Source organism: Drosophila guanche, unplaced genomic scaffold, assembly GCF_900245975.1.
Source record: "Drosophila guanche unplaced genomic scaffold, DGUA_6, whole genome shotgun sequence".
NCBI lineage: Eukaryota > Metazoa > Arthropoda > Insecta > Diptera > Drosophilidae > Drosophila > Drosophila guanche.
In genome coordinates this window covers 1,918,099-1,945,411 of record NW_022995756.1, presented here as the reverse complement: position 1 = coordinate 1,945,411, position 27,313 = coordinate 1,918,099, and the positions used below count along the sequence as shown (strand labels likewise).

Here is a 27,313-nt window from a genome sequence, read left to right as displayed (position 1 = left end):
CATAAAGCGGGAATTCGGGGCATTAAAATACGAAATTAACAATTAAGAAATAATCTCAAGTGTGCCAGGCATACAGATTCCCCTGCAGCGTCTTTGTCTTTCGAATCTCCTGCAGCTGGATATACACTTACCTGGGACGGTAGTTCCAGCTGTAGTTACAAATTGAATAACCGTTACAAAATGTATTCACAGCGCACAGCAGTTTCATGGCAGCCAGCTTACGGCTCTGACTCGGGGAAAATGTAAGCGCATTTGGTGTGCTATAAGGCGCCACCGCCGGCTATTTCAAATATGAATTTCATTTCGAATTTGTGGAAGCTCTTCTGTTGGATCTGCACGCTCTACTCTGGCTGCTGGACTCCACACGAGCTGGACGAGGCTTGAACAATCGTGCTCGAAATAATTCAAGTACTAACCACTACTCCTGTTCAAAACAAATATAAAAATTCAAGTCAAAAACTATCCAATGTTGGTTTGACAATTACTCTCTACAAAGATGGGGGTGCACACATTATTTTTAAGGTGTGTCCAATTTTACGTTCCAGCAGTTTATTGTCAGCAAAAAAGTTACGCAAACTACGTAGTGTATGTATATCGGTAAATATATCGTAAAGACGTAGCGAGTGTTGCCATAACAAACGTCGCCATTTTTGGACATTTAGTTCGAGATTTTGAATTTACCACTCTGCGGTCACATTGAAAATATTACCTTTTTGTTGGTATTTTTTACTCGTCGTAAATAAATGAGGAAAAAATTGTGCGAAGCGAGACGAGAATGGCGTCCACGCTGTTTAAGAAAAAATAAAATCCAACAATTGTGTGTATTAAAGTGGTTAAATTGTGCGTGCAACAAACAAATACAAAATACATTTTAAGCAGTCGTTTCGTGCATCTGCTCTCGTCGGCGGCGGCTTTCTCGTTGTATTTGATTTGCCAAAAAAATCGCTTTGTATGTGGCTCGCTCCGTCGTCATGCTGAGAAATTGTTTAAAAATTAAGTGAAATACACTGTATTAATAGAGAAAATTATGTGCAACATGTGCAGGGTATATCTGGTGATCAGTCGCGAGTGAGTGTGCCCTCCCCCGCAGTGTTTTTGCAAGCCTAGCAGCCTTGCGAAAAAATTTCCTTGGCAGCGCAGAGCAGCCAGACAAGACTTGCATACACTTCAAATTCGTTTCGTTCGTATACCGAGCTTGCTGCCCTGTCCCTGTCTTCTCGCGCGAGTTCGTTTTCAGTATATATAGCCAGTCTATGGACGGTCGTCAATGCGTGAATATTCTTCTATGTGTAAGTGTACGTGCGTGTATTAGCTGTATAGTTAAGAAAAAGCATCAAAAAATCCGCAAAGATCCACAATCTGCCCTGGACTTTCGCCCACAGGCGAGTGAACTAAACAATTGTTAACTCGAAAGTTGCTGCCGCTGCTGCTTTTGTTGTTGTTGTTGGTTTTGGTGCAGCACACCAAAGGTGTTCATGTGTGTACATATGCAAATGATTGGATGTTGGGGCAGATCCTTGCATCATCACCATAAGCAAGCGAAAACCACAGAAAACGCAAAAGACTTCTCCCCAAAACGAAGCACAAGCGAGACGAAGACAAACGCCAGCAGCAGTGGCAGAGAAGTAGCAGAAACAAAAAAAAAGCGGCTGCCCACTGGCTGGCAATTATTTATAAGTCGGATGAGTTAACAAATGCCGCGGGAGCTGGTAAATGTATTGTCCAAGGCTTCGGAGATGGATCCGTGTCGAAAGCCTTTGGGTTCCTCGTAAACGCGAAAATTCGGCATAGAAAATAATTAAGAAAAAATCATTACTGCTCGTTTCGTTCGTTTCACACAGAAACTAATAACGCCATAAGTGCGAGAGTGAGAGCGAGAGCGACATATGCATGTAGAGGCCTGCTCGTGGGGCAAGTGCAAGTGAGACGGAGACGGCGTGTCGTGTGCGTGTATAGCCGCCAAATGTAAAGAGAGCCAGCGAGAGAGAGAGAGAAAAACTGTTGGTGGACTGCGCTTAAGCCCAGAGAGAGAGCACGCGAGCGAGCGGCAGGGTTGTCAACGCACGGCAATCTCTGTACGCGGCAGAAATAAATGTTGATGTGGTATTGGTGTGTTCGTGTCGGTGTTGGTAGCGGACTTTTCAATACACTGAGCCATGAACCGATACAAATTATTTATGTTTCCCAATATACAAATCTGGTGTCCCGTGCTATTGGTCCCGTACGGATTAGATCCAAATTAAGTGAAGTTGAAAGAGTAGAACGAGAGGGAACTAATGAAAGTCTTTGATAACTTGCAGCTAACATAACCTCAAATTTGCCGCTGCAGTCGTCGGAGAAGTCGTCGTCATCATCAGCGTCAGCGTTGTTGGCGGGTCCTCCCCAGCCCCCACAGCCACACCGTCAGAAGCAGCAGCAAATGAGCAGCCATGAATGAGAAAATAAAGTCCCCGTCAACCCAGGGAGGTGCTGGAGCCGGAGCCCCCGCTGCTGCTCCTCCCGAGACAGCTGGGAGTGCGGCCGCCTCCGCAGCAGCCAGCAGTGGTACAGGTACCAGTGTCGGTGCCAATTCTGCATCCACGCCACCCACTTCCGGCCCACCCACGCCCAACAACAACGGCAGCGATCCGATCATACAGCAAAATGTCGGAGTGCCGCACCCCTATGGCGCCCCACCACCACCTGGCTCGGCACCAGGTGCACCACCGGACCCAGTGGCGGTTATGCACTACCACCATCTGCATCAGCAGCAACAACAACAGCAGCAGCATCCGCCGCCACCGCCCCACATGCAGCATCACAGCGGGCCGGCGCCGCTGCCAGGAGCACCTGAGCATGCGCCCGGCGTAAAGGACGAGTACGGTGCAGCTGTGGCTCACCTACCACCGCCCCACGCTCATCCTGCCTACGCGCGGTACCACACGGGCGACCCCAACATGGATCCATACCGCTACGGCCAGCCATCGCCCGGCGGCAAGCACCCGCAGCCCCATCAGCAGCAGCAACCACAACAGCAGCAGCAGCAGTCCCCTGGTGCGGGAGGCTCGCCCAATAGGCCTCCACAGCAGCAGCAGCAACGTTACATCCCTGGCCAGCCGCCTCAGGGACCCACGCCCACGCTGAACTCCTTGCTGCAGTCCTCGAATCCGCCGCCGCCCCCGCAGCACCGCTATGCGAATAGCTATGATCCCCAGCAAGCCGCCTCAGCAGCGGCGGCGGCGGCAGTAGCTGCCCAACAGCAGGCGGGAGGACCCCCGCCTCCACCCCCAGGACATGGACCGCCTCCGCCACAGCATCAGCCATCGCCGTACGGAGCGCAACAGGGCGGCTGGGCACCACCTCCCCGACCCTATAGTCCTCAGTTGGGGCCGTCGCAGCAGTATAGGACGCCACCACCGGTAAGTGTGCGGTTGGTCAGAAACATTTTCTTTTATGTTCTCTAGGTGGCTCTCTTTTCTTCATTTTTTAAGAGCTTTGTTGACATTGACACTGATTTTGATTCCATCGACCCAAAACTCTCGACTCCCTCACACACACACAAACACTCGCACTCGCAGATAACGGAATACAGCATACAAAACACGAGATGTGGCCTTATGCTAGCGCAATCTGCACCTCACCCCATCTCCAACCCATTCAAAGAGAGGGGCTCGTCACGTTTTGTACACATGTACTTGGAGCTGGGTCGAATGTGGGTGTGTGTGTAAATTTGGAGGGAGGCTGGCAATATTTGCTGTTACTTTTTAAGGTTTCGTCGCTTGGTCGCACTTCATTCAGAGTTTGGTGAAAAGATTCAAGCAAGTCCTGCTGCTCGCTCCCACACAGGCACACTGACACACATAAGCCATGTATATTCCGCGCCTTTTCGTTATGTAGCCCGTCACCTTCCCCGTCCCCGTCCTCTTTCTCCTTCAGTTTGGCGTTTAAGTTCCGGTTGTGGGGCGAGAGTGGGAGAGAGGGAGAACGAGCCGGCACTTGCCGCCACAAAACAATAACAACAAAGACCGCAAAAGAACGCTGAAAAAGAAGGTGGAGAAGAAGCAAGAGTTTATACGCGAAAAATGTTGAGGCATCCGCATCCATTCACTTTTGTGGCTTCAATTACGGCAATTCCAAAAGCATTTGATTGGAATTGGTTTGAAATTGTTGCACGGTCGGTCTAAGGTTTCCTTCCTAACTGCATTATTGCGAAAGTTACTTTCGGTGTGAAGCCAATAAGCAAATTGACGGATAGAGCCACCGGAGATCCACTGGTCTGGATGAAAGAAATCTAGTTTGGTGTGGTGTGAACCTTGCTATCAGTCAGCAGTTCCCTTAAAATTATAATGAAATAAGCTGGACATATAGTAGACTCACTATCAGTTTCGCCAAGCGATACATGTGGAATATTTGCTTCAGGAAAAGCACGTGAGAGAACCCATCACGTTTTGATGTGAAATGTAAACCGGTTAATTATTTGTACGAGTTTCATTGCTTACTTTTGCAAAGAGGCGTTGCTCCTCAAGTCATATTACACCCGAAATGAGTCATCTCCTCCGTGGAATATCAATTCCACTGCAATCGGATCGATTGTTTTCATGAATGGGAGGGAGATGTCTCGCGGATAAGAGTCAACGAACTTTGATGCCGCCCGACGATTAACCAGAGCAATATAAACAAATCTATATGAATATACAAATCAAAAGCAATGCTAGGGTTTAGACTTGTGCGAGACGATGCGGAGCTATGCGATGCGACCTTCGAGAGCTTTGATGATATTAGAACAAACTTACATACATATGTGCATAGATATTTATGCGTGCAAGTGTATTGTGAGATAAAAAGAGTAAAACACCGCTATCCAATAGCATTTAGATGAGTGTGTGTGTGTGTTCGTGAGTGTGCAGAGTGTGACTTACGCGTGCATGCAATAAATACAGACAGACAGACGGACAGACCTTACACACATATGTTTGTACTCATGTATACCTATGTGAAAGAGTAGGCACCGTAATCAAAGGCAATAACAGAGAAACTTGTTGTTGTCACAGCTGACTCTCTGGGAACTGGGGTAGCTGAAGTGAAAGAGAGGGAGGGGAGGGTGGGGGGAGCCGGCAAGCTGTGGAGAGGAAGCAGAAACCAAAACAAAATAAAAATACGAAAAATAAGCGAGACCCAGCGCACAGTCAAAGAGGAGGAGGAGGGCTCGTCGACTATGACATGCCGCCGCAGTCGTCTCTTTGAATGCCGCCTCTGCTTCTTCGGTGCGATGTTCCTCCGTTAGCTTCGGTGCATTTCTCTCAATTTAAGAACGCGATGATGAGTCCTTGACGTTTCGCCAAACCAAGGAGGATATTCCCTTTATTGGGACAACAGGTGCAGAGAGGAAATAACTGTAAATGTGTGTGCATCTGTATAGGCATATTAGGCAGCTTTAAGTTTCGTAAAATTATTTCTGGCACAGCCCCCACAACACTTCTCCGCCTTAAATATTTATAGGTGGGCTCTTTTCACTGCATTAACCGTTGCTGCTTGCTTTACTGTGTATCGTTGTTGTTCCTTTTGGTTTGCTTCTTCATCATCCTCTTGCGCCGTGCTTCTTTTTGGGTACACGTTTATCGGGTGGTGTGTGCCGTGCGGTGGCGAAAAGCCGTTTTTGAGCTCTGCATGTGTGTGCCGGCTTGTGAATGTATGGGGTCTATCTTTAAAGTTTGACCTACAAAAAGTTGATCATATATAAAGTAAAGTGATATTTGTTGTCCCTATGTTGTTCCTGCTTCTCTTTTTTTGGTCGGTCTATCTCCTTTGACTAAACTCTTGGGTAAGCTCAAGGCGCTGGCCGCTCTCCCACTCTTCCGGGATCTTTCTGTTTTCTATAGTTGCAATTAATACTTTTCGGCCTGCATTGTGGCTCAGTCTTTGGGGGAATGTGAAGAGAGTGGTGTGTCACATTGTAGCATTTCAAATTATTTTCGCTCGACTCCTGCACGTAATTCTATCAAGCCCCTTCTTCTCGTCGTACGCCCATTGCCATCAGCCTGCTGGGACGTCCCTGCTCTGTCCTGCCCTGCCCTCTGCTCCCACACAATGCGCCGTGGCATGGCCTGGCAACCCTTACAACTGCTGCCGGCTTTACCTTTTTCGCTTCAAAATCGCTTTTACTATGTTCCATTCCCTTCGCCCTCCTTCACAATTTATGCAAGCGCTCCCGTCTGGCTCTGTCGGTGTGTGTGTGTGTGTGTGTGTGTTTGTGTCTGTTGGTTATGAAATTATAAACCCAAGCCCCTGACAGGACCACTCCCTGTCTCCCCCTGTGCCTACCATGGCTGCTGCGCTTTGTTTTTCCCCGCGATATTATAAAATATATGTAAGCAGTATGGCTGCGCTGTTGGCAGTGGCCCTTGGTCCCGAACAGAGCCGGCTTTTAAGTTGGAAACCTACCACCACTACCATCATCAGCACCATCCCATCTCTGGTAGCTCCGCTCCCCTCCTCCACTCTCCCTTCTCCTGGCTGCTGCTACTCCAACACTCTCGAACGTAATTCCGACCGACGTTCATTCCAACCGTCATTCGTTCGTTACACTCATTGTATGTGTGTGTACCGTACGACCCTTGCTGCATTAATTCAAATTCCACTTCAGCTTCGTTCCTACCCGCTGCCTGTCCGTCGTTCCCTTTCGGCTGCCTGCCCTTCTGCTGGCTCGTTCGTACACATTTCTGCTTTTGATTTTCATCCATGATGAGTTTCCCTTTTTTATTTTTTTTCTCTCACTGCCTGGCTTGCTATACACACACACACACTCTCCTCTCTCACTCTATATTGCACACTGAGTACGAAACCATCCATTCATGTTTCCTGTCACCCTGCCGCCGCCTGCAGTGGACCGACAGTCGTCGTTGTCGATTGTTTTTGTTGTTGGCGTTTTGCTGTCGTTGTTCTCATCCTCGTTGCCCGTACGGCGTACGAGGAGATCTGGCTTTTGCCTTTGCTTTCCTTTCCCTTAGCTTTGGTCCGTGGTCCTCTGCCCTGAATTCTGGCTCTGGCCCGGCTCTGCGCTCTGTTCGTTGGCTGTTGGCTGTGTGTTTCCATTAGATTTATTGCCACATTTTACTCCAGGGCTGGCATTCGCAGCAACACTCGTGTGAGTGCTGTGCTGCATGTACATGTTTGCGAGGGCGAGTGTGTTGGTGCCTTGCCATGTCAGGACATGTCTGTATTTGTGCCTTGTCGCACTACGTCAAGTTGAAAATCCTTTCATTAATAGCATCCCAAGCTCTTTTTGCTGGGCTCGTCCTACTCCTGTTCTCTGCCACGACGTTCCGAGGTGTCTCCGTCTCGTAGGTTGCTTTGTTGCAACTTTGTCGTTGGCTGCTGGTCCTGGACAACATGCATGTGCATGTTCCCGGCATAAGTTTCACTTTATATTCCGTTCAAGTGGATTTCTTGGGATGGTGGACTGGACCGGTCGGACGGGCGGCGGGTCCGGCAATCGACTGTCCTAAGTTATGCCTTATTTCAGGATTAGGGATGTCATGGGTGTGTGCGTCTGTAGCTACGTACATATAGCGGTAAATGTTTCAGCTTTTTTATTGACAGTATTTAGTTTCCTTTTGCAGAAGCATATTTCTCGTTTTTTGAGAGTTGTCTCTTGTTAATCTTCGCATTTGTGACTGTCACACCCGAGGAGTGTGCGTCACTGTCGTTGTCTCGCTTTCTCTCTCTCTAGCATCTGTCTGTGGCTGTGTGTTTTTGCGAGAGTGCTACAGTGAGCGCCAGATAATTAGAGGCACTTGATCCCTGGGTCATATGTTTGTAATTATTGTCTAGTATTCATCTTCCCGTTTTAATTGCTGAAAATTTCCCATACGCAGTTCGAGAGAGAGCGAGAGGGAGTTCCAATCAGCGGGCCGCCACTGTACATGGAATGGAATGGGTGCTTGCGCATTTACGGGGGGATGTGATTGTGGAATATCGATTAAAATTATATATGTACGATATAAAACGGAATGTGCGGTGCTCTGCACGCAGACAACCAACAACGAAAGCAAATACAAACGCAAATAATTGATGAATTGCAAAAGACAGCGGAGGGAGAGAACTGAACTGGCTTTAATTAAAACGCCATGTGGTGTCTGTCCCTCACACACCCTCTCTTCCTCTCTCTTGATTCTTAATAGATTTATTTTGGGTGCATTTGAAAAAGGATTATAATACTTTTATTGATTAACTTTCGTTTCTCCTCTTTATTTATAGACAAACACTTCCAGGGGTCAGTCGCCCTACCCGCCAGCTCACGGTCAAAATTCAGGTTCCTATCCTAGTTCGCCGCAGCAGCAACAGGCACAGGCACAACAGCAGGCGGGTCAGCAGCCTGGCGGTGCTGGACCGGGAGGACCTCCGCCGGGAGCCGCACAGCAACAGCCTCAGCAGAACACACCGCCAACATCTCAATATTCGCCGTACCCGCAAAGATACCCCACTCCGCCTGGACTGCCGGCCGCGGGACCCAATCATCGAACTGCCTACTCGACGCACCAGGTGAGAGGATTGCATTGCCCTCCTTTAGGGGTCCAACCAGAGATTAATCATGATTTCATTTCAGTATCCGGAACCGAATCGACCCTGGCCTGGCGGCTCCTCGCCCAGTCCTGGTCCCGGACATCCCTTGCCGCCCGCCTCCCCGCACCATGTGTCGCAGGCACTGCAACAGCAACAGCCCCCTCCGCCGCATGCCGCCGCCGGAGGACCCCCACCCAGCAGTCCAGGCCATGCGCCCAGTCCCTCGCCACAGCCCTCGCAGGCATCACCCTCTCCGCATCAGGTAAGCACAAAGACGAGACGATGATGATTCCGTTATGCGGAGCATTTTTAAGGGGAATGAATACTCGTTCATTGTATGGTTTGGTTTGGATTGCCTCGCCAGAGACCCGTCCGCGTGCCCCTCCGTTCGCATGCGCCTCGAGTTGGCGGCATTTCTAGATAATACACATCGAAAGTGGGTCAATAAACTTGGACTGCGTGAACAGCACGTGAACTTGACTGGTGACGTCACAGATGCGGCATATACTCATACGTACTCTTCACCTGCCAGCCTTTTACCCGCCACACTCTACTTCAGCACTCGTCCACTCACTCACACTCTGTCCCTCTCATACGGACAGGAACAGACAGAGGCACAGGCAGGTCAAATGTTTATGCCTGTCCATGGGATGGCACTCGCATATTTACTATAGGAGGCACGGGTACTTGCTCGCACTCACTTTTTGGGTTGAGCTCTGCTCCGTCTGGTTCTCCCCTACCCTACCCCTTTCAGCCTCTTCTCTTTTGTTTGTGTTTTACGAATTTTCTTTTAGGTTAAACACCTCCCACCCCAGCTCATTCCATCTGTATCTGTCTATCGCTTGAACTTGAACTGCTATCGCATCCCGTTCGTTTTCTCCCTGGTCTGTTCCATTCCTGGTACAACTTTAAAATTGTTGTTTCTCTTATCGTTGTTGTTGTCGTTGTCTTTTTTTTATGAATTTTAATGATTTTTATTTTGTTTTGATTACTATTTCTTTGCGTGGCGGCGTCGCTACGTTTGCGTCTCGTCTGCTATTGGCATTTTTCTCTTTTGTCTTTTGTTTTATTTTCGCATCGCCGGCAAGTCTGCCTCCTGTCATCCGTCTCCCCTTTACCGTATGTGTGGTATGCACGTGTCATGAGCAGTTTCGATAGATTTGTTTTAGTCTGTTGTCTAAGAATTATGTTTTTGTTTTTTTGTTGGACGATATGCGGCTATCGTGGGGGCAATATCCACCATGTATATCTACCATATATCCTAATATCTACTTATCTGCAAAATTTTAACATATTCTTAACAACTAAGGAACCTGCAGAGTTAGGTCTGTCTTACCTTACATATGTAGATGTATGCGTATTTACCTTGCGTAACTACATTCTTATATGCCTCTATGTGTGCGTTTTTTGTGTACCGAAACCCATTTATTCTTTCAGCATGTCCGCGGCCGCCTGTGCCTTCTCCCAGCGCCCCAGCAGTGCTGCTCTCCTCTTTCCGTTGCTGTTGTTGCTGTTCATTCTCCTGCCATTTCTTTATTTTGTATTTTGGTTCTCTTTTCCCCACTCCCCTCATTCCCTTTTATATTTGGTGTACACACCGTTAAACATACTCATACACAAACTCACTACACTACGCTCAAGATCACACACAAAGCTTTGTCTGTTTCCATATATTTGGGTCAATGCCAAGGTCATTGATGTTCTCCTTTTCCTTCTTGTTTCTGCTGCTTTTGTCTGTTATTTCGTGTTATTTCGGTTCGTGTTTACATTTTTATGTTTTTTGTTGCAAATCATTTTGTTTGTGAATCCTTAAATCTTGAATGTCTCCCATCGTCTACATGTCTTTTCCAAATTACATATGTTACATATGTACATTTCTTTAATCCATCAATGGTGGAGCACGTGTCTCTCCCCCTCGAAAATGTTACTGCAACTGCAAACTATTCACGCTGAACTACGCTACTCTGTCTCATAATCTTTCGGACCGCACCCTCTGAGCATCGGTCTCCTTTCATTCTCCTGACCCCCTCTGGCTATGTTGATTACCTTTTTAATGGTACTTGCGACAAAAAACAAACAGAAGAGACCGGAAGAACTGTAATCAGCCGTCCAGCCAGTTTAAACCTGCAGAACATGGGGCTTGGCTGGGGAATGGAGTCCACTCCATTGTCGCCCTAGCTGATTCAATATTGCATTTGTAAGCTGCTTTCAATTCCATTTGTGAGTGTGTGAACAACACTGACATAAATAATATTGCAATACTTAACTACTCAACATTTCCCGCTTCGGCAACAAAAATTTCCAACATTTTACGGTCTCTTGCAATCGTTATATCAAATGGTTTCATCAGAATGCACATGCAAGCATTATGCGATGATTTAAACTTCCAGTGACATTTCCATCGATATTCAGCACTGTCCCCATCACGATAGCCATCGTTGTCCTACTTCAAACCTTATTTCAAGATTGCTCTGCGTCATATTCTGTATGCAATCTGCACCCAACAGCCAACAACAACGGCATTCATTTCATGCTACCCAAATTGTAGTGCAACAACGAACTAGAGGTGTGCGCGTGACCTATGTACATATGCATGTGTATATGTAGAATGCCGTGCGTTCATTTACGTGAAAGAGTTGTCGACTTTGACTGAAAAATCTAGTCACGCGACCATCCCCATCTCCACGGCTAAGTTGCCTCGGGTCTGTTCCTGCGCTACATTTGGAGACTCACCCGCTCGCCCTGAGCCCGCAGAGCCATCACATGGCTGACAGCCCAGCCGCCAATGAAAAATTTTGCCGGTTTTTCTCTGTAACATTTACTGTTGTTGTTGCTGCTCCTGTTACTGGGATTTTTAGTGCTCCACTCATTGGGGCTGGCTCTGCCTCTGGCTTCACTGCCGTTGTTGGCATCATCATCGTTTTTCATTTTAACAGGCATAGACACAAAAAGGCAAAAATAAAATAAAAAATAAGGAACATTCAGTTCTGCGGCTGCCTTTCTGCTTCTGCTTCTGCTTCTTACTTTTCTGTGTGCCTTTATTCGCATGCATACTTACGTACGCGTGTGTGAGTTAGCTTTTTTCAGTTCACTCGTTTGGATACACACCACCAAACGAATCGAAACGAACGAAGCGAACATGTCGGTTTTAGACAGAGTCGGTGCGGCGCGGAGAGAAGTGGAACTTTGGCTTTGGCTTTGGCTCTGCCATTCTGGCTCTGACTAGGGCTCTGGCGCTGTGAGCTGAGCTCCATCCAACTCGATTCATGGGACATTTGTCTGTGCACAAAGTGGTTTGCAGTTGTTGTTTTTACTGATGTCGGGCTGGCGGTCTGTTTGGATTGTCTGTCTGTCTGTCACGTCTGCTGCCATGCTGTAAAGTGGTCAGAGCAGGGGAGTCATCGTGTGCTTGCAAAACGAATGGTACGAAACGAACCGAACCGACTTCTCTGATGGCATACTCTGTGTTTGAGAGTGTTGGTGTGTATGTGTACATTTGCTGTTGGCGTACCCCGATGCCATTTACACACAGACACACACACATGTATATAAAGTTGCGGAGAGACACACAGAGCCACACAAACTTTCGTTTCGCTCATAAAATTTTTAAGCAAGCACAAACAGAAAATGCATCCCGCTTCCACTCCTACAGCACACATGCACACTCTAATGAAAGACAGTCTGATTCTCTGTAGCTGTTTTCGAAACCGCTCAGCTGTGCCTGCACTCTTTCACCCCCACTCTTTGTGTCTTTGGTTCCTTGGGCTTGGTATTGGTCGGAGGGGATGTGGTGCTCGCGCGACCCCACCAGCTTCAAGTGCACCCTCAAGAAGATTCAAATTTAAAGGTAGTTGAGTTTGGAATTCTGTTCATATAATCAATTTGGTAAAATTATAACAAGGGAATTTTCTATATAAAATTTGGCCAAAAGGAATACAAATCGTAGAAGGGTATCAAAAGCATTGGTCACTAAAGTTATGAAGCTCCCTTCCTGTTTTTTATGATACTCGTATCCAAAAGTTTGTTACTTCGTCTCTCTTTTTTTTGTTGGCTGTTTACAAATTCCCATCTCGGTGTGAAGAGCTCCTTTTGTGCATTAAATTCTCTTACTTTTTCATCTCCCTCTTCTTCCGTTGCGCGGCATAACAAGAGTCCATGCGAGTGTGTGTTAGCCTTGTTTTACGTTTTTGTGCCTGCCACATTCAACATTCATCGCTAAAGGTTTTAAGGTGATAAGCCACAAAGGTCCCAACAGCGGTGTGGCAGCAGCTGACGGCCAACAACTCTGGGGCAGACTCACGCAACACATGGAAAAATGCTTGTGTGTGTGGCACATGCTGGTGTTTGTACATTCTTCATTTAAATGACGTTGCATAAAAAAAGAGTTAAAGTGCTTTTGAAAAACTAAATTCAAAAATTGTGGCAAAAGGCGCTACATCATTCCAATCTTACGGAAAGATGAGAAGATGTGATCTGAAGTGGGGTCCATCATTAGCATTTGGAGAGAAGTGACAAAACGAATCGTTTTCGAAATTCAAACTCCACTCGAACCCTTTCTGTCTTCCTCGAGATTCTCATTCACTTGAATCTCCTGCTTTTTGGCGCGCAAATCTTTGCTAAACTTTATGAGTACTCTCTATCTGTCTCGCTCTCGGCCCCACTGCACCCACAACATTAACAGTCAATTCAATAAAATTTTGCTGTAATCGCATGGGATAGAGTGATTTTGGGAAGGGGTAGCCGAAGGCAGGGCGGGGGCTTTTCTTTAGTTTATTTATTTTGCTTTATTTTGCTATTTCGAACTTCGAGTGCGAATTCTGTTTTATTTTTTGTCGTTATTCATTTTGTTGTGTTCTTTCGTTATAAATGATTTCATTGTTGTTGTTCCCGCAGCGCTTGCTTTTCTTCCAAGTAATTTTTCTACACACAGCTACGCATACTTAACTACAAACGTGGGCCGCCTTCGTATTGCCTCGCTGCTCCCACACCCCCCTCCACACCAACAGCTATCCGCTCACAAAGCATTCTATCTCTGGCCTTTGCTTCGCCTTTGGCGTCCCCTCTCCTGCCGTTCCGTACGTCCATGCTTTAGCTTGCTTGCTATTCTCGTCATCAACGTCGCCGTTGCTGCCGCCCTTGGCCCCCTCGCTCACATCACGCTCTCACACTCAACGTATTTTGGCTCCCCTCTGACGGCGAACGAGCGAAGAAACGAATACGAATACGAACGGCCGGGCTGGCTGGCGACGCCGTTGCTTATTTCATTTTATTATAATCGAGCGTACGGGTGTGTGTGTGTATCTGTGTTTGTGTGTGCATGTTTCTGTTCCTTATCTACGTCTTTGTCATCGTACGTTCGCTGTTCGCCGTTCGTTTCGAGCGCGCCATAACTACCACAGAGAGCTGAGCACAGCAAAGCACAGACACAGCCACTTGCCTGTATCCCGTCTTGCGTCTCTCCCCTCCGCCGTGTGCTTCAAGTTGCAGGCGTCCGTCGTTCGTTCCACATAGCTTTTATGCCCCGTGCCCCCTTACTTGTCCTCACCCCGTCCCTTCTGTTTCTGTTTCTGCTGCTGCCTTTGCCGTCGTCGTCGTCGTCGTACATTTCATTTCACTTCACTTAATTTCTCAGATACCAAAACGAACAGCGCTAGCTGTATTTTTCTTACTGTCGCTGTCTGTGCCTGCTGCTTTGCTCTCTCTTGCTGTGCTTACATTGGGGTGTGTGTGTGTGTTTCGAATTGCTGTCGACTTAAGCTTTATGTGTATGTATGTAGGTAAGACTGTGTGTATGCTTCCTTGGCTGAAATTGTTTGTGCGGTGTGGAGCTTTTGCTTGATTTTCTTATAAGCTATAAGGCGGCAACAAATTTAAAGTCGTGTCGCATCGCACCGAGTTTCTGTTGAAGACTGTTGTAAGATTTGTGATTGCTGCGAGAGATTTGGCGTTTATGAGAATTTCCCCTCTTGGCTCTGACCGGGTTATAATTGCACGAGTGTCGCCGCATAAGTTGTGTAAGTGTGTGAGGAGGAGAGGGATAATAATTCTTTTGGCAATGTCAGAAAAGGTTGATAACGGGGTAGAGAGCGAGGGGGACATTGCAACAAGAGTGTAATTGTATCCGTTCGCTCACTCCCAATGATTGAGATTATTCAGACACACTTCCAACCCGCTCTCTGCTGTGTCAGCCTGTTCCGCTACGTAACAATAACAACATTTGCTGTTCCGCTCCGACCCAACAGCACCATTTGGGATAACATCTGATAGGCATAGGCATATATTTGTAGGCATGTTTGCGGCGAATGCTCGAAATGGTTTTTAGACCAACCAGACATCAGCAGGTGTAAGTGTATGCACTAAGTGTGTGTGTGTGTATGCTCTCTTTAAGTTAATTGCTGTTGCCGCTCGACTAATTCGTTGTTGCTATTACTTTCATTTAAATAAATAAAAACTACCGGCCGGCCGGCACTTTTGCACTTATGCCTCTACTGAATGCCATTCACAACGGAACTGGTTCCGCTCTTTTTCCCGTTCCAGGAGCTGATTGGTCAGAACAGCAACGACAGCTCCAGCGGCGGAGCGCACAGTGGCATGGGCTCCGGTCCGCCCGGCACACCCAATCCCCAACAAGTCATGCGGCCCACCCCTTCTCCCACTGGCTCATCTGGTTCGCGTTCCATGTCCCCAGCAGTGGGTAAGTACCAGGACTCTGTTCGTTTTTGGTGCAGATCTCATGAACAATTTTCACTTGCAGCCCAAAATCATCCAATCTCGCGCCCAGCGAGCAACCAGTCGAGCAGCGGCGGTCCCATGCAGCAGCCACCGGTGGGAGCTGGGCCACCACCAATGCCCCCTCATCCGGGTCTAACAGGCGGACCGCCTCAGCAGCAATCTCAGCAGCAGCAGGCCTCGAACTCCGCCTCATCCGCGAGCAACTCGCCGCAACAAACCCCGCCACCGGGACCGCCGCCCAGCCAAGGAATGAATAACATGGGCACGCCCCCACCTCCTCCTCAAGGTGCGTCCGGCGGGGGTTACCCAATGCCGCCGCACATGCACGGAGGCTACAAGATGGGCGGTCCGGGCCAGAGTCCTGGAGCGCAAGGCTATCCCCCGCAGCAGCCGCAGCAATATCCACCAGGTACGATGAGGCACTCTTCCGAGGAATCTTCTCCCATTGCATTCTACAAACTTTGGTACAATTTTAGGCAACTACCCGCCACGGCCGCAGTATCCGCCGGGAGCCTACGCAACCGGACCGCCACCAAGCAGCCAAGGCGCCGGCGGAGCCAACAGCATGCCCTCTGGAGCCCAGGGAGGTGGCTATCCGGGACGGTCGATGCCCAACCACAGCGGCGGGAGTCCACACGGTCAGTATCCGCCCTACCAGTGGGTGTCGCCGTCGCCACAGCAGCAAGCCGGTGCTCCGCCTGGCGGTGCGATGGTTGGCAACCATGTGCAGGGCAAGGGCACACCGCCGCCCACGGTGGTGGGACCACCGCCTCCTCAGGGCAGTGGCTCGCCCCGCCCACTCAACTATCTGAAGCAGCATTTACAGCACAAAGGTGGCTACGGAGGTAGCCCCACGCAGCCGCAGGGACCGCAGGGCTACGGCAATGGGCCGACAGGAATGCATCCCGGCATGCCTATGGGTCCTCCCCACCACATGGGACCGCCGCACGGTCCTACCAACATGGGTCCGCCCACGAGCACACCGCCCCAGTCGATGCTCGGTGGCCAGGGACAACCGCCTGGCGGTCCGGACAGCGCTGGCACTGAGCACATATCGCAGGACAACGGGATAAGCTCCTCCGGTCCGACAGGCGTTACCGGGCTACACCCGGTCACGGCCGTGGTCACCACTGGCCCTGATGGAACGCCCATGGATGAAGTCAGTCAACAGAGCACGCTCTCGAATGCATCAGCTGGTGAGTGAAACGAAAGATCGCACAAGAAACCTGCAACTAATGTGTGGTTCTGCTTTGTTCGACAGCCTCCGGCGAAGATCCCCAATGCACCACACCAAAGTCACGCAAGAATGATCCTTATAGCCAAAGTCATTTAGCCCCCCCGAGCACATCCCCGCATCCCGTTGTGATGCACCCGGGCAGTGGCGGCCCCGGCGAGGAGTTCGAAATGAGTTCGCCACCCAATTGGCCGCGTCCGACTGGCAGTCCGGTAAGTAGAGCCATCACCACCATCGCATTTAAATGGGAATGAACCAAGTCAATGTGCCATCCACAGCAGGTGTTCAACAGCCATGTACCCGTGCAGCAGGAGCCCTTCCGCAGCACGACGAAGAAGTCTGACTCGCTTTGCAAGCTGTACGAAATGGACGACAATCCAGACAGGCGAGGATGGCTGGACAAGCTGCGGTCCTTCATGGAGGAGAGGCGGACGCCGATAACCGCCTGTCCAACCATCTCCAAACAGCCACTCGATTTATATAGGTTATATATTTATGTAAAAGAACGTGGCGGATTCGTCGAGGTATGCAAGGTGCCGTAGTAACTCCTTTTACTAACTTCTTTTTAGATTTACTACTAGCAAAACCAAAACTAATTCAGCCAAAACCAAACCAAAACCAAACCAACCCAAAAAACAACCACCACCACCAACGTAGTTAACACGAACCAAAATCAAAAGATATATCCACCAACAAAATATATACAATAGACACCAATCAATCTATGTTGCGATTCGGCTTCTTAGTAGCTACAGAAACTAAAAGTCAATCTACCAGAGCTGCTCGATCAATCTAGCAACCACCCTATCAGACCCAGCTCCAGCCTCCGATCCAAGTGTCTAAATTATAGCTGCATCCAGCGTACAAGATTTAGCCTACGGTGCAAGCTTTTCATTACAAATAAAACAAACGAAAACATTTTATTACCGCATAAGTTAACCCATATACAGCATGCTCCAAAAAATCGATTCCAAACTCAATTCATTCTTTTAATTGTTTTTTAAATAGTTTTGAAATATATAAATCTATCAAATATCTCAGGAATGACATGAAAGTACATTTTTTGTATTGTTTGAAATGTGTGTTCAATGGGAACTAATTAATTTCGATATGTTTTTAATGTCTTTTACTTTTGGTTCTGTTTCTGCACGTATTCCCATTTACCTCTCTCTCTGATGTTCGATTTCCCTAGCTAATTTTTCTCTCCTTGTGTGTGTATTATCACATCCTTATCCTCTATATTCATTCAGTAGTTTCGCTAACCCAAAACCAACCCGATACCTGTTTTGTACGTAGTTTATATTTTCCTTCTTTTCCGGAGAATGCATCCACACCGAAGTTGGTTTTTTGCTCGATACCTTCTTTGATTCTCTTTTTTCGATCGACACTTGAGTGATATTACTATGACAATGATCCATTTGGATATAAGCAATCCCAACTAATGATGCCAACCCCATACGATTCTCCCGTTCCGTCAGGTGACAAAGAGCAAGACCTGGAAGGACATTGCCGGCCTCCTGGGCATCGGGGCCAGCAGCAGTGCAGCGTACACGCTGCGGAAGCATTACACCAAGAATCTGTTGACTTTCGAGTGCCACTTTGATCGCGGCGATATCGATCCCCTGCCCATCATCCAGCAGGTGGAGGCCGGCAGCAAGAAGAAGACTGCCAAGGCCGCCTCCGTTCCCTCGCCAGGTAAGTGTCTGCCGCGTGCGGTGGTGCCCCATACATTTTGGTATGTTCTTTTGATGCTTAATTTGGATTCTCTGTTCGTTTTTTTTTTCTTTTTGTTTTAATTTGTATTCCTCCGTTGTGCGATTGATTGTCGTTGAAAATGGAACATGTTTTTCACCACCTTTTCCTCGCATCATTTTACGAACCCGAAAACGAAAAACGAAAACGATAACGAACCCTCCCACACACAACTTGCAACCAACCGGTGGTGGCCATTTGGATGCTGGGACAACCAATTCGACAGGCTCGTCGAACTCGCAGGACTCATTCCCGGCCCCGCCAGGCGCCGCCCCGAACGCTGCGATCGATGGCTATGCAGGCTATTCGGGCGGCAGTCCTTACCCTGGCGCCAGTGGGCCGCAGCCGGATTATGCGGCGGCAGGCCAGATGCAGCGACCGCCCTCGCAGAGTAACCCGCAGACACCTCATCCCGGTAAGAGCTGATTGTTCTGATTCTGCAACGCAGAGCTCACAGTTGTGTGCGCGCTCTCATTTGAACTAATTCGATTGTTGGTCATATTTACCCCTTACCCAATCGATCGAGAGAGCTGCCCCAATAGCTCTCTAGTACTACATATCGGTATAATTGATTTCATATTTTTGGAATTACATTTTGTTTTGTGGCATCCTGTATGTGTGTCCATGTTATCATTACTAAATTATGCTACACGATATGCTTATTATCAGCCATTAAAACAATTCATTGCCCAACCCTGTAACCTCTAACCTGTAACCTGTAACCCATGATTACCTGTACATACATAAGTATACATATCTACATTTCAATGTTCGTTATTAATTTCATGTGTGTATATTTTGTTTATTCATTTTTATGTTTTTCTAAAACGTTTGTGTGGGCGCACTACTAAACCATAAACTCAACCGAACCACCACCACCATCACTCGATCACCCACAAACCACAACCACGAAACCACGCCACAACAACAACAATTCATTTGTGTGATTCCACTGACTCATTCATTCCAATTCCAATTCAATTCGATTCATCCAAACCATCCAACCAACCAACCATTCATCCGAACCGAAACGAACCGAACCGCCGCTTGTCGCTTCAGGCGCCGCCGTAGCTGTTGCCGCCGTCGGTGATAATATAAGTGTGAGCAATCCCTTCGAGGATACTGGTCCTGGTCCTGGTCCTGGTCCAGGTGCCGGTGGTCCTGGTGTCGGCGTTGGTGCTGTTGCTGCTGCTGTAGGCGGTGCCCTGCCACCGCCACCTCCCCATTCACCGCACGCCACCCAGCAGTCGGCCTCGCAACAGCAGCAGCAGCATCCCCAGCATCCAGGACTGGCCGGGCCGCCGACACAGCAGCAGCAACAGCAGCAGCAGCAGCCACCACAGCCGGGTGCTCCACCGGCGGGTGCACCTCAGCAACATGGGCCTGGGCCGGTACCACCACCGTCCCCGCAGCACCAACAGCAGCAGCAGCATGTGCGCCCAGCCTCCGGAGCACCTTATCCGCAGGGTGGCTCCGCTTATCCAACGCCTGTGTCTAGAACGCCAGGTATAATCATCTTACATTTTTTTGTTCCTATCATCTCTTCTTTTTCCGTTTCTCCACCAAAATTTCTTTCATGCGTCAGACGCTCCGCTCCTTTCACATTTTTACATTACTCTCTCGTTTGCTTTCGTACTCGCCTCATCTAACGACTGAATGTGGTTCCCACCAAATAACTTAACAATTAACTAGTTGATTTAAAATTTAGTGCGTAAGTTGCATGTCCAGACAGCTATTGAAATCAGATATCCTCACAAGGCTAGGGCCGTGTGCATTATGTGTTCTTTAATTTCGATTTAAATCTATGCCAAAAAGGCCCCATTCTCCCCAGTCCTCTAATTGTAATCAATTGTAAACGTTTCAGGCTCTCCCTATCCATCACAACCCGGAGCTTATGGCCAGTATGGTGCGAGCGATCAGTATAATGCCACGGGACCGCCTGGCCAGTCGTTTGGACAAGGCCAAGGACAGTATCCTCCACAGAACCGCAATATGTACCCTCCCTACGGGCCGGAGGGGGAAGCGTGAGTGACACCAATTTTGTATCTCTCTCCAGACCAGACCAGACACAACACCCACACCACACAACACAACACAACACAACACAACACACAGAACACACCCCAAAATACTGTACTGTAGCCTCGGGTTTGGACGAGTGCTGAAGCTGGAAAATATCTGGATGAATACGAATGCCACTAATGCTGTACGTCTTGTATATCTTTATGTCTTTGTAGTCCACCGGCTGGTGCCAATCAATATGGACCCTATGGCAGCCGGCCGTACAGTCAGCCCCCGACAGGTGGACCCCAGCCACCAGCACAGGCAGTGGCGGGCGGGCCACCCACGAGTGGATCACCTGTGGCGCCACCGACTGGCGGCTATGCACCAGGAACACCCACGCAGCAGGACTACTATCGGCCACCACCCGATCAGGTGAGTCGCCCCTCCTCCACCACTTTCAATTTCACGCTAATCCGAGCTCTCTGCCCTTTCCCTTGCAGAGTCCACAGCCGCGAAGGCATCCCGATTTCATCAAGGATCCACAGCCCTATCCAGGCTACAATGCAAGGCCACAGATTTACGGTACGTTCCACGCAGCTGAATCTGCTAAACCACTCTAATACCATTTTGTTTTCCATCCGCAGGAGCATGGCAAGGCGGTGCGCAGCAGTATCGACCACAGTATCCGACATCGCCAGCACCGCAGTCCTGGGGAGGTGCACCACCGCGTGGAGCAGCACCTCCACCTGGTGCCACTCATGGGCCGCCGATTCAACAGCCCGCAGGAGTGGCCCAGTGGGAGCAGCATAGGTATCCGCCACAACAGGCTCCGCAGCCGCCTCCGCAGCAGCAGCAACAACAACAGCAGCAACAGCAACAACAACAACAACAACAGCAGCAGCAGCAGCCACCATACCAACAGGTGGCACCACCCGGTCAACAGCAGCCGCAGGCGCCTCCCCAGTGGACACAGATGAACGCTGGTCAGCCGAGTCAGCCCGGCATAGCTCCTCCAGGATCCCCGCTACGACCCCCGTCTGGGCCAGCGAGTCAGCAGCAGCGGATGCCCGGCATGCCGCCACAGCAGCAGCCTCCGGGAGGCCAACAGCCACCTCAGCAACCGCCACACGGTGGCGGCCCCTCGCCAGGTATGCCCCAGGTACCTGGAGGGATGGTGAAGCCACCGTATGCCATGCCACCGCCATCATCTCAGACGGTGGGCCAGCCCATCGGCCATCCGGCACCAGGTGGAATGATTCCGCAGAAGCAACCGCCAATCGTCGGTCCGGGAATGCCGCAGCCGCTGCAGCAGCAGCCTCCCCACCAGCAGCATCCACATCCGCACCAGCAGCACCCACAACATCCACAACATCCACAGCATCAGCATCAACTGCCGCCCAATCAACAGCAGCAGCAGCAGCAGCCCGGTGGCTATGCTCCGCAGGTCTCCGGAGGCGGGTCCGGGGCTCAGTTGGTGAAGAAGGAGCTGATCTTCCCGCACGACAGCGTTGAGTCGACGACCCCGGTGCTCTACAGGAGGAAGCGCCTGACCAAGTCGGATGTGTGCCCCGTCGATCCGTGGCGGATATTTATGGCCATGCGATCCGGACTGCTGACGGAGTGCACGTGGGCCCTGGACGTGCTCAATGTGCTGCTCTTCGATGACTCCACGGTGCAGTTTTTCGGCATCTCGAATCTGCCAGGCTTGTTGACATTGCTGCTCGAGCACTTCCAGAAGAATCTCGCCGAGATGTTCGACGAACGCTGTGAGGAGCCACTGGATGAGGCGGAAGACGATGCGGACAGTGGCACGGCCATGGGCACGGGCACGGGCGCCATCGAGCACAAAGTGCGGGGCGGACGACAGAGCCGGTGTGTGCGGAGCATCTGTAGTTACAACCGGAAGCGTCACTACGAAAATATGGACCGAAAGAACGGAGGAGGCAGCGACTCTGAGGACGCCGACGAAGGCATCGATCTGGGCCAGGTGAGAGTACAACCAAATCCCGAGGAGCGATCCCTGCTGCTCTCGTTCACTCCCAACTACACGATGGTCACCAGGAAAGGTGTGCCTGTGCGAATCCAGGCTGCGGAGCAGGACATATTCGTGGACGAGCGCCAGAAGGCGTGGGACATTGACACCAACAGGCTGTACGAGCAGCTGGAGCCGGTCGGCAGTAATGCCTGGACCTATGGCTTCACCGAGCCGGATCCGCTCGACGGCATCATTGACGTCTTCAAGTCTGAGATCGTAAACATTCCATTCGCACGCTATGTCCGCTCCGAGAAGGCGAAAACACGCCAGGACACAGACACGGCCACCCCCAGCCCCAAGCCTGAAATCAAGCAAGAGGAGAACGCGACGACGAACAGCACTGAGGATGGCAATCTCCTCCAGGAGTCATTCAACAAAAAGCGGCGTCTGGTCAGCGGCGGCGACAGCAGCAACAGCAACAGCAACGGTGAAGCCGGAGAAGGATCTGCCGAGGTCAAGAAATCCAAACTGACTGATGAGATCGCTGCGCCAAATGCTGAGGTGAAGAAGGAACCGGGAACGGGAACATCCGGTACGACGGAGACCACTGACAGCGATTGTCGAGCCGTTGACATGGAAATCGAGTCGCCCAGCCTGCAGCAACAGCGTCTAACCAACGGAATAGCATCCTCCTCCTCGCCGGCGTTGGGCGCCTTCGATCCCAGAGCGACGGTGCGGGATGCGGCGCAAGTGCTGCAGCGGAAACGCGACTCCAGCTACGAGGACGAGTGCTACACGCGGGACGAGGCCTCGCTCTACCTGGTAAACGAGAGCCAGGACTCGCTTGCACGCCGCTGCATCGCCCTCTCAAACATTTTCCGCAATCTAACCTTTGTGCCCGGCAACGAGACGGTGCTGGCCAAATCTACGCGATTCCTGGCCGTCCTGGGGCGTCTGCTGTTGCTGAACCACGAGCACCTGCGGCGCACACCGAAGACGCGCAACTACGACCGCGAGGAGGACACCGACTTCAGCGACTCGTGCAGCTCGCTGCAGGGGGAGCGCGAGTGGTGGTGGGACTACCTGATTACCATTCGGGAAAATATGCTAGTAGCGATGGCCAACATAGCCGGCCACCTCGAGCTCTCCCGCTACGACGAGCTGATCGCCCGCCCACTCATAGACGGACTTCTACATTGGGCCGTCTGTCCTAGCGCCCACGGCCAGGATCCGTTCCCCTCGTGCGGACCCAACTCTGCGCTCTCTCCGCAGCGCCTAGCGCTGGAAGCGCTCTGCAAGCTGTGCGTGACGGATGCGAACGTGGACCTGGTCATTGCGACGCCACCGTTCGCACGCCTCGAGAAGCTGTGCGCCGTGCTGACGCGCCATCTGTGTCGCAACGAGGACCAGGTGCTCCGTGAGTTCTCTGTGAATCTGCTGCACTACCTGGCTGCGGCGGACAGTGCCATGGCGCGGACGGTGGCACTGCAGTCGCCGTGCATTTCGTATTTGGTGGCCTTCATCGAGCAGGCCGAACAAACAGCCTTGGGCGTGGCCAACCAGCACGGACTCAACTTCCTGCGAGAGAACCCAGACTCGATGGGCACTAGCCTGGACATGCTGCGGCGGGCGGCCGGCACTCTGCTGCACCTGGCCAAGCATCCGGACAACCAGTCGCTCTTCATGCAGCAGGAACAGCGGCTCCTAGGGCTGGTCATGTCACACATCCTCGACCAGCAGGTGGCCCTGGTCATCTCGCGGGTACTGTACCGTGTGTCGCGTGGAGCGAGCCGGATGCACTCGGTGGAGTTCAGACTGTTGCAGCAGCGACAGCAGCAGCAACAGCTTCAACAGCTGCGTCCTTCGGAGAATCAAGCTTTGGCTGCAAGTGCGGAAGCAGCAGCAGCAGCAGCAGCAGCAGCAGCATCGGCAGCAGCAGCAGCACCAAGCAGCGGAGTTAAATTGGAGTCTGGCAGTGGAGAAGCGAATGCTGAGCCAAGTGGCGCTGATGTCAAGCCATCGCCAACAGCCACATGCACGTCTTCATCTGGCAGCGGAATGATCTCCTCGGCAGTGATCAACGATGAGAACAGCAACAGCAGCCAGCAACTACCGCCGGCGGCCACCTTCAACGACGTGAGCAACAGCAGCACCAACAGCAACAGCTGCGGGACGGCCAGCAGCAACCAGACGAACAACAGTACCACCAACAGCAGCAGCAACAGCAGTCTGGGAAGCCAGTCCACCTCCACCATGAACAATGCCCCGACCACGCCAGCAGCCCACGCAACTCCACAATCGGTCGCCGAGCAGCAGTCGCAGCAGCAGCAGGTGAGCAAAGCTGTCGCCGCAGCCGGACTGGCATCGTCGAACCTTACCGGGAGCCTGAGCAATGCCACTTCAGCTGCATCTGCAGCGCCGCCTCCCTCCTCATCATCAAGTGCGGCCTCGGGCACAGCCACAGCCGTGTCGCAGCAGGCGGCGGCAGCACCGCCAACGAATGCGGGAACGACGACAGCCGTTGCGTAGTATACGACAATGCTGCCAGCGTCCTACTACTGGCCGCGCCGCGGGGCAGTTGACTGAGAAGGAGACGGAACAGTGAAATGGAGACCGGATACCTGATCGGATATCGATGTAATCAAATAATGTACATTTACTTAAAAGGAGGCCTCCTGCATGCGTTTTGCGTTGAGAGAGCAGAATGAGAATCCCCTTGAGAAGGATATGGCATACTCCGTCAGAGCCTGATCCAATGTCATGTGTGTGTGGGCTTCACTGCAACAGTCAATACAATAACAACTGTATATTTTTTCACTCAAATCTATAAATAGTAAAAATATAAACTAAAGCCTAAGCATAAGTGATTGCAGCAGCCACATAATAATTATAATGATAAAGAAGGATGCACGATCGATCGCGACGTTTCGCAGGACAAAGTACCGTACCGCAGATAAGAAAATAAGGAGCAGAAGAAGGAGAAGAGAAAGCACACAGCATACTTATCGTATTTAACTTAATGGAGACAAAGAGGAGACAAAGAGGAGAAACGAGAAGCGGGAAGATAGAAGCGAGAAGCGTTAGGAGAAGAGAGTAACAACTAACACATACATATGCATACGCACGCTATGGTTTATCATATATTAAATATATATAATAAATGCATAACCTTACATTAAACTACAAAGCAGGAGATGGAGTGGTGTATGCCAACGGGAAGTGCATGCACTCGGCGTACGTATAGACATTGATTGATATATATAAATACATATATAGAGAGCATAGTTTTTAAACTTCTACCACTTACTAATAACAACATATTACAACAATAATATGCAGCAAAGAAACTCATAAAGTGAACAAACAGAAATCTACGTACGGCAGAGGAGACAGACCAGAGAGAGTACGAGAGATTCCCCTCCCCCTAATATAATATATGAATATTGCAATTCATTTTAATTACAGTTTTATGTGAACTAAGGAAGATGAAGTGTGGCCACAGCAGGAGGGAGAGGAGGAGAATAGTGCATAGTGGATGCCGCATGGCGTGGGTGGGCGTTCTCGTTCTTGTTTGGTGGAGCATTAACATCCAATTGTACATACTTAACCATTATGTAAATTGACTGTATTTTTTGTGTGTTTGCGCAATGTTACAAGGAACATGTGTGCGTGGTAGGGTGGCAGCACTGCATTTCGTATCATATAAATGGATGGTCTGAGAAATTCCAGTTTCCAGAATACTACTCGCTCGCATTAACTCCCCCCAAAAACGGGGGGAAAAAAAACAGAAACAAAAATTAAACATCAAATCAAATTAGGTGATATAAACATATATAAATATATATATATATAAATATATATATATAAATATATATATATAAATATATATATATAAATATATATATACATACGCATACAAAAATATTGATTATAAAAGAATGAGGAAGAGATAAAAACGAAACTAAAAGAAAAGATCCCGAACACGAACACACCCTGTACTGCTGTAATTTTTATGTTATTTGTATTATTTGCTGGAAGTGCTGCTGCTTCATCTAATTTTATATCGAACTTACTTAAGGCGTAAATGACAAGATACATAATTAGGTTTTTATCTTAATCTTAATTTAAAAATATTAAATAAATAAAACAAAACAAAAAACAGAAAACAAAACACAAAGAGCGAAACGCGAAACAAAGCAAAAAAGAAAAACTAAAAACTAAACATGTAAGATATATTAAGTAGAAGGTTAGGCTGTATAACTCTCGCGGCGTGTCGGAGCCCTGCCTTCTGTTTAATGTACCTTGCTAAGATGCACGCAAAACACCGCTACTAACGCACACACACACACATGATGGATGGGTGTGTGTGCGTGGGTGTGGGTGCCCCAATTTGTATACTAAACTTTCTCACACAAAATTAAAGTGCTACATGGATCGAAGAGAAGATATCGAATCGAATCTGTCTCCTGATTCTAGTGGTCAGCTCCTCCCCCTGCATTCCGGAGAGGTAGGCTGAGGCCAGAGAACGATAGAGCGAGAGAGAATAGAAAAAGTGCTGCTGTTGATACCGTGTATTCGTGTAGTTGTTTGTAAACAAAATAACTCAAAAAACTCAGCATCTCGATATCGATATATAACGTGTAGTTATTAGTGTATATGTAGGATGTAAATGTATGTCCCTCAAAACTTAATTTAATTATTTAATTAATATACATACATATATGATATACAACACAGCCGTCGTCTTTGTCGTTTCAAATCGCATGTGGAGAACTGGGCTATTTCTTATCAATCGTACATCGTTCGTTTAAATTGTGGCAGCCATAACGGATTTGCCTGCGCTCATATCACCATTTCCAGGGAAGCAGTAACATCAGTCATAGTCATAGTTATAATTTCGAGTTAATTTACCAACGAAATTGAGTTCAATGTATATTGATGAATCGAATAAAATTATAGATTAATGATGAGAGTCATAGCTGGTAATATAAAAAGGAAATTCAAAGTCAAAGAAAATGATTTATGATATTCGGTTTATTTTGTAATTTTAGAAGCCATATTTCCGTATATGTTAT

At 49.3% G+C, this 27,313-nt stretch overlaps 1 protein-coding gene across 14 annotated transcripts; it reads left to right on the top strand.

Annotated features, from left to right (window-relative positions):
• The first annotated feature begins 732 nt into the window (after positions 1 to 732).
• Positions 733 to 26,011, top strand: LOC117590119 (trithorax group protein osa). Of its 14 annotated transcripts, none has more exons than XM_034282475.1 (17): positions 733 to 1,289; positions 2,301 to 3,398; positions 8,236 to 8,520; positions 8,585 to 8,803; positions 15,079 to 15,235; positions 15,296 to 15,458; positions 15,489 to 15,682; positions 15,750 to 16,469; positions 16,535 to 16,719; positions 16,786 to 17,040; positions 17,986 to 18,201; positions 18,446 to 18,674; positions 19,319 to 19,765; positions 20,124 to 20,283; positions 20,497 to 20,695; positions 20,764 to 20,845; positions 20,908 to 26,011. In XM_034282475.1, the coding sequence occupies exons 2-17, from the start codon at positions 2,430 to 2,432 to the stop codon at positions 24,765 to 24,767; spliced, it is 8,340 nt and encodes a 2,779-aa protein (XP_034138366.1). In that variant the 5' UTR covers positions 733 to 1,289; positions 2,301 to 2,429; the 3' UTR covers positions 24,768 to 26,011. The 14 variants fall into 14 exon arrangements, with proteins under 14 accessions (XP_034138366.1, XP_034138368.1, XP_034138367.1 ...); XM_034282477.1 differs by having other exon boundaries at positions 15,296 to 15,682; positions 20,908 to 21,116; positions 21,156 to 26,011; XM_034282476.1 differs by having other exon boundaries at positions 15,296 to 15,682; positions 20,908 to 24,133; positions 24,170 to 26,011.
• The last annotated feature ends 1,302 nt before the right edge of the window (positions 26,012 to 27,313 follow it).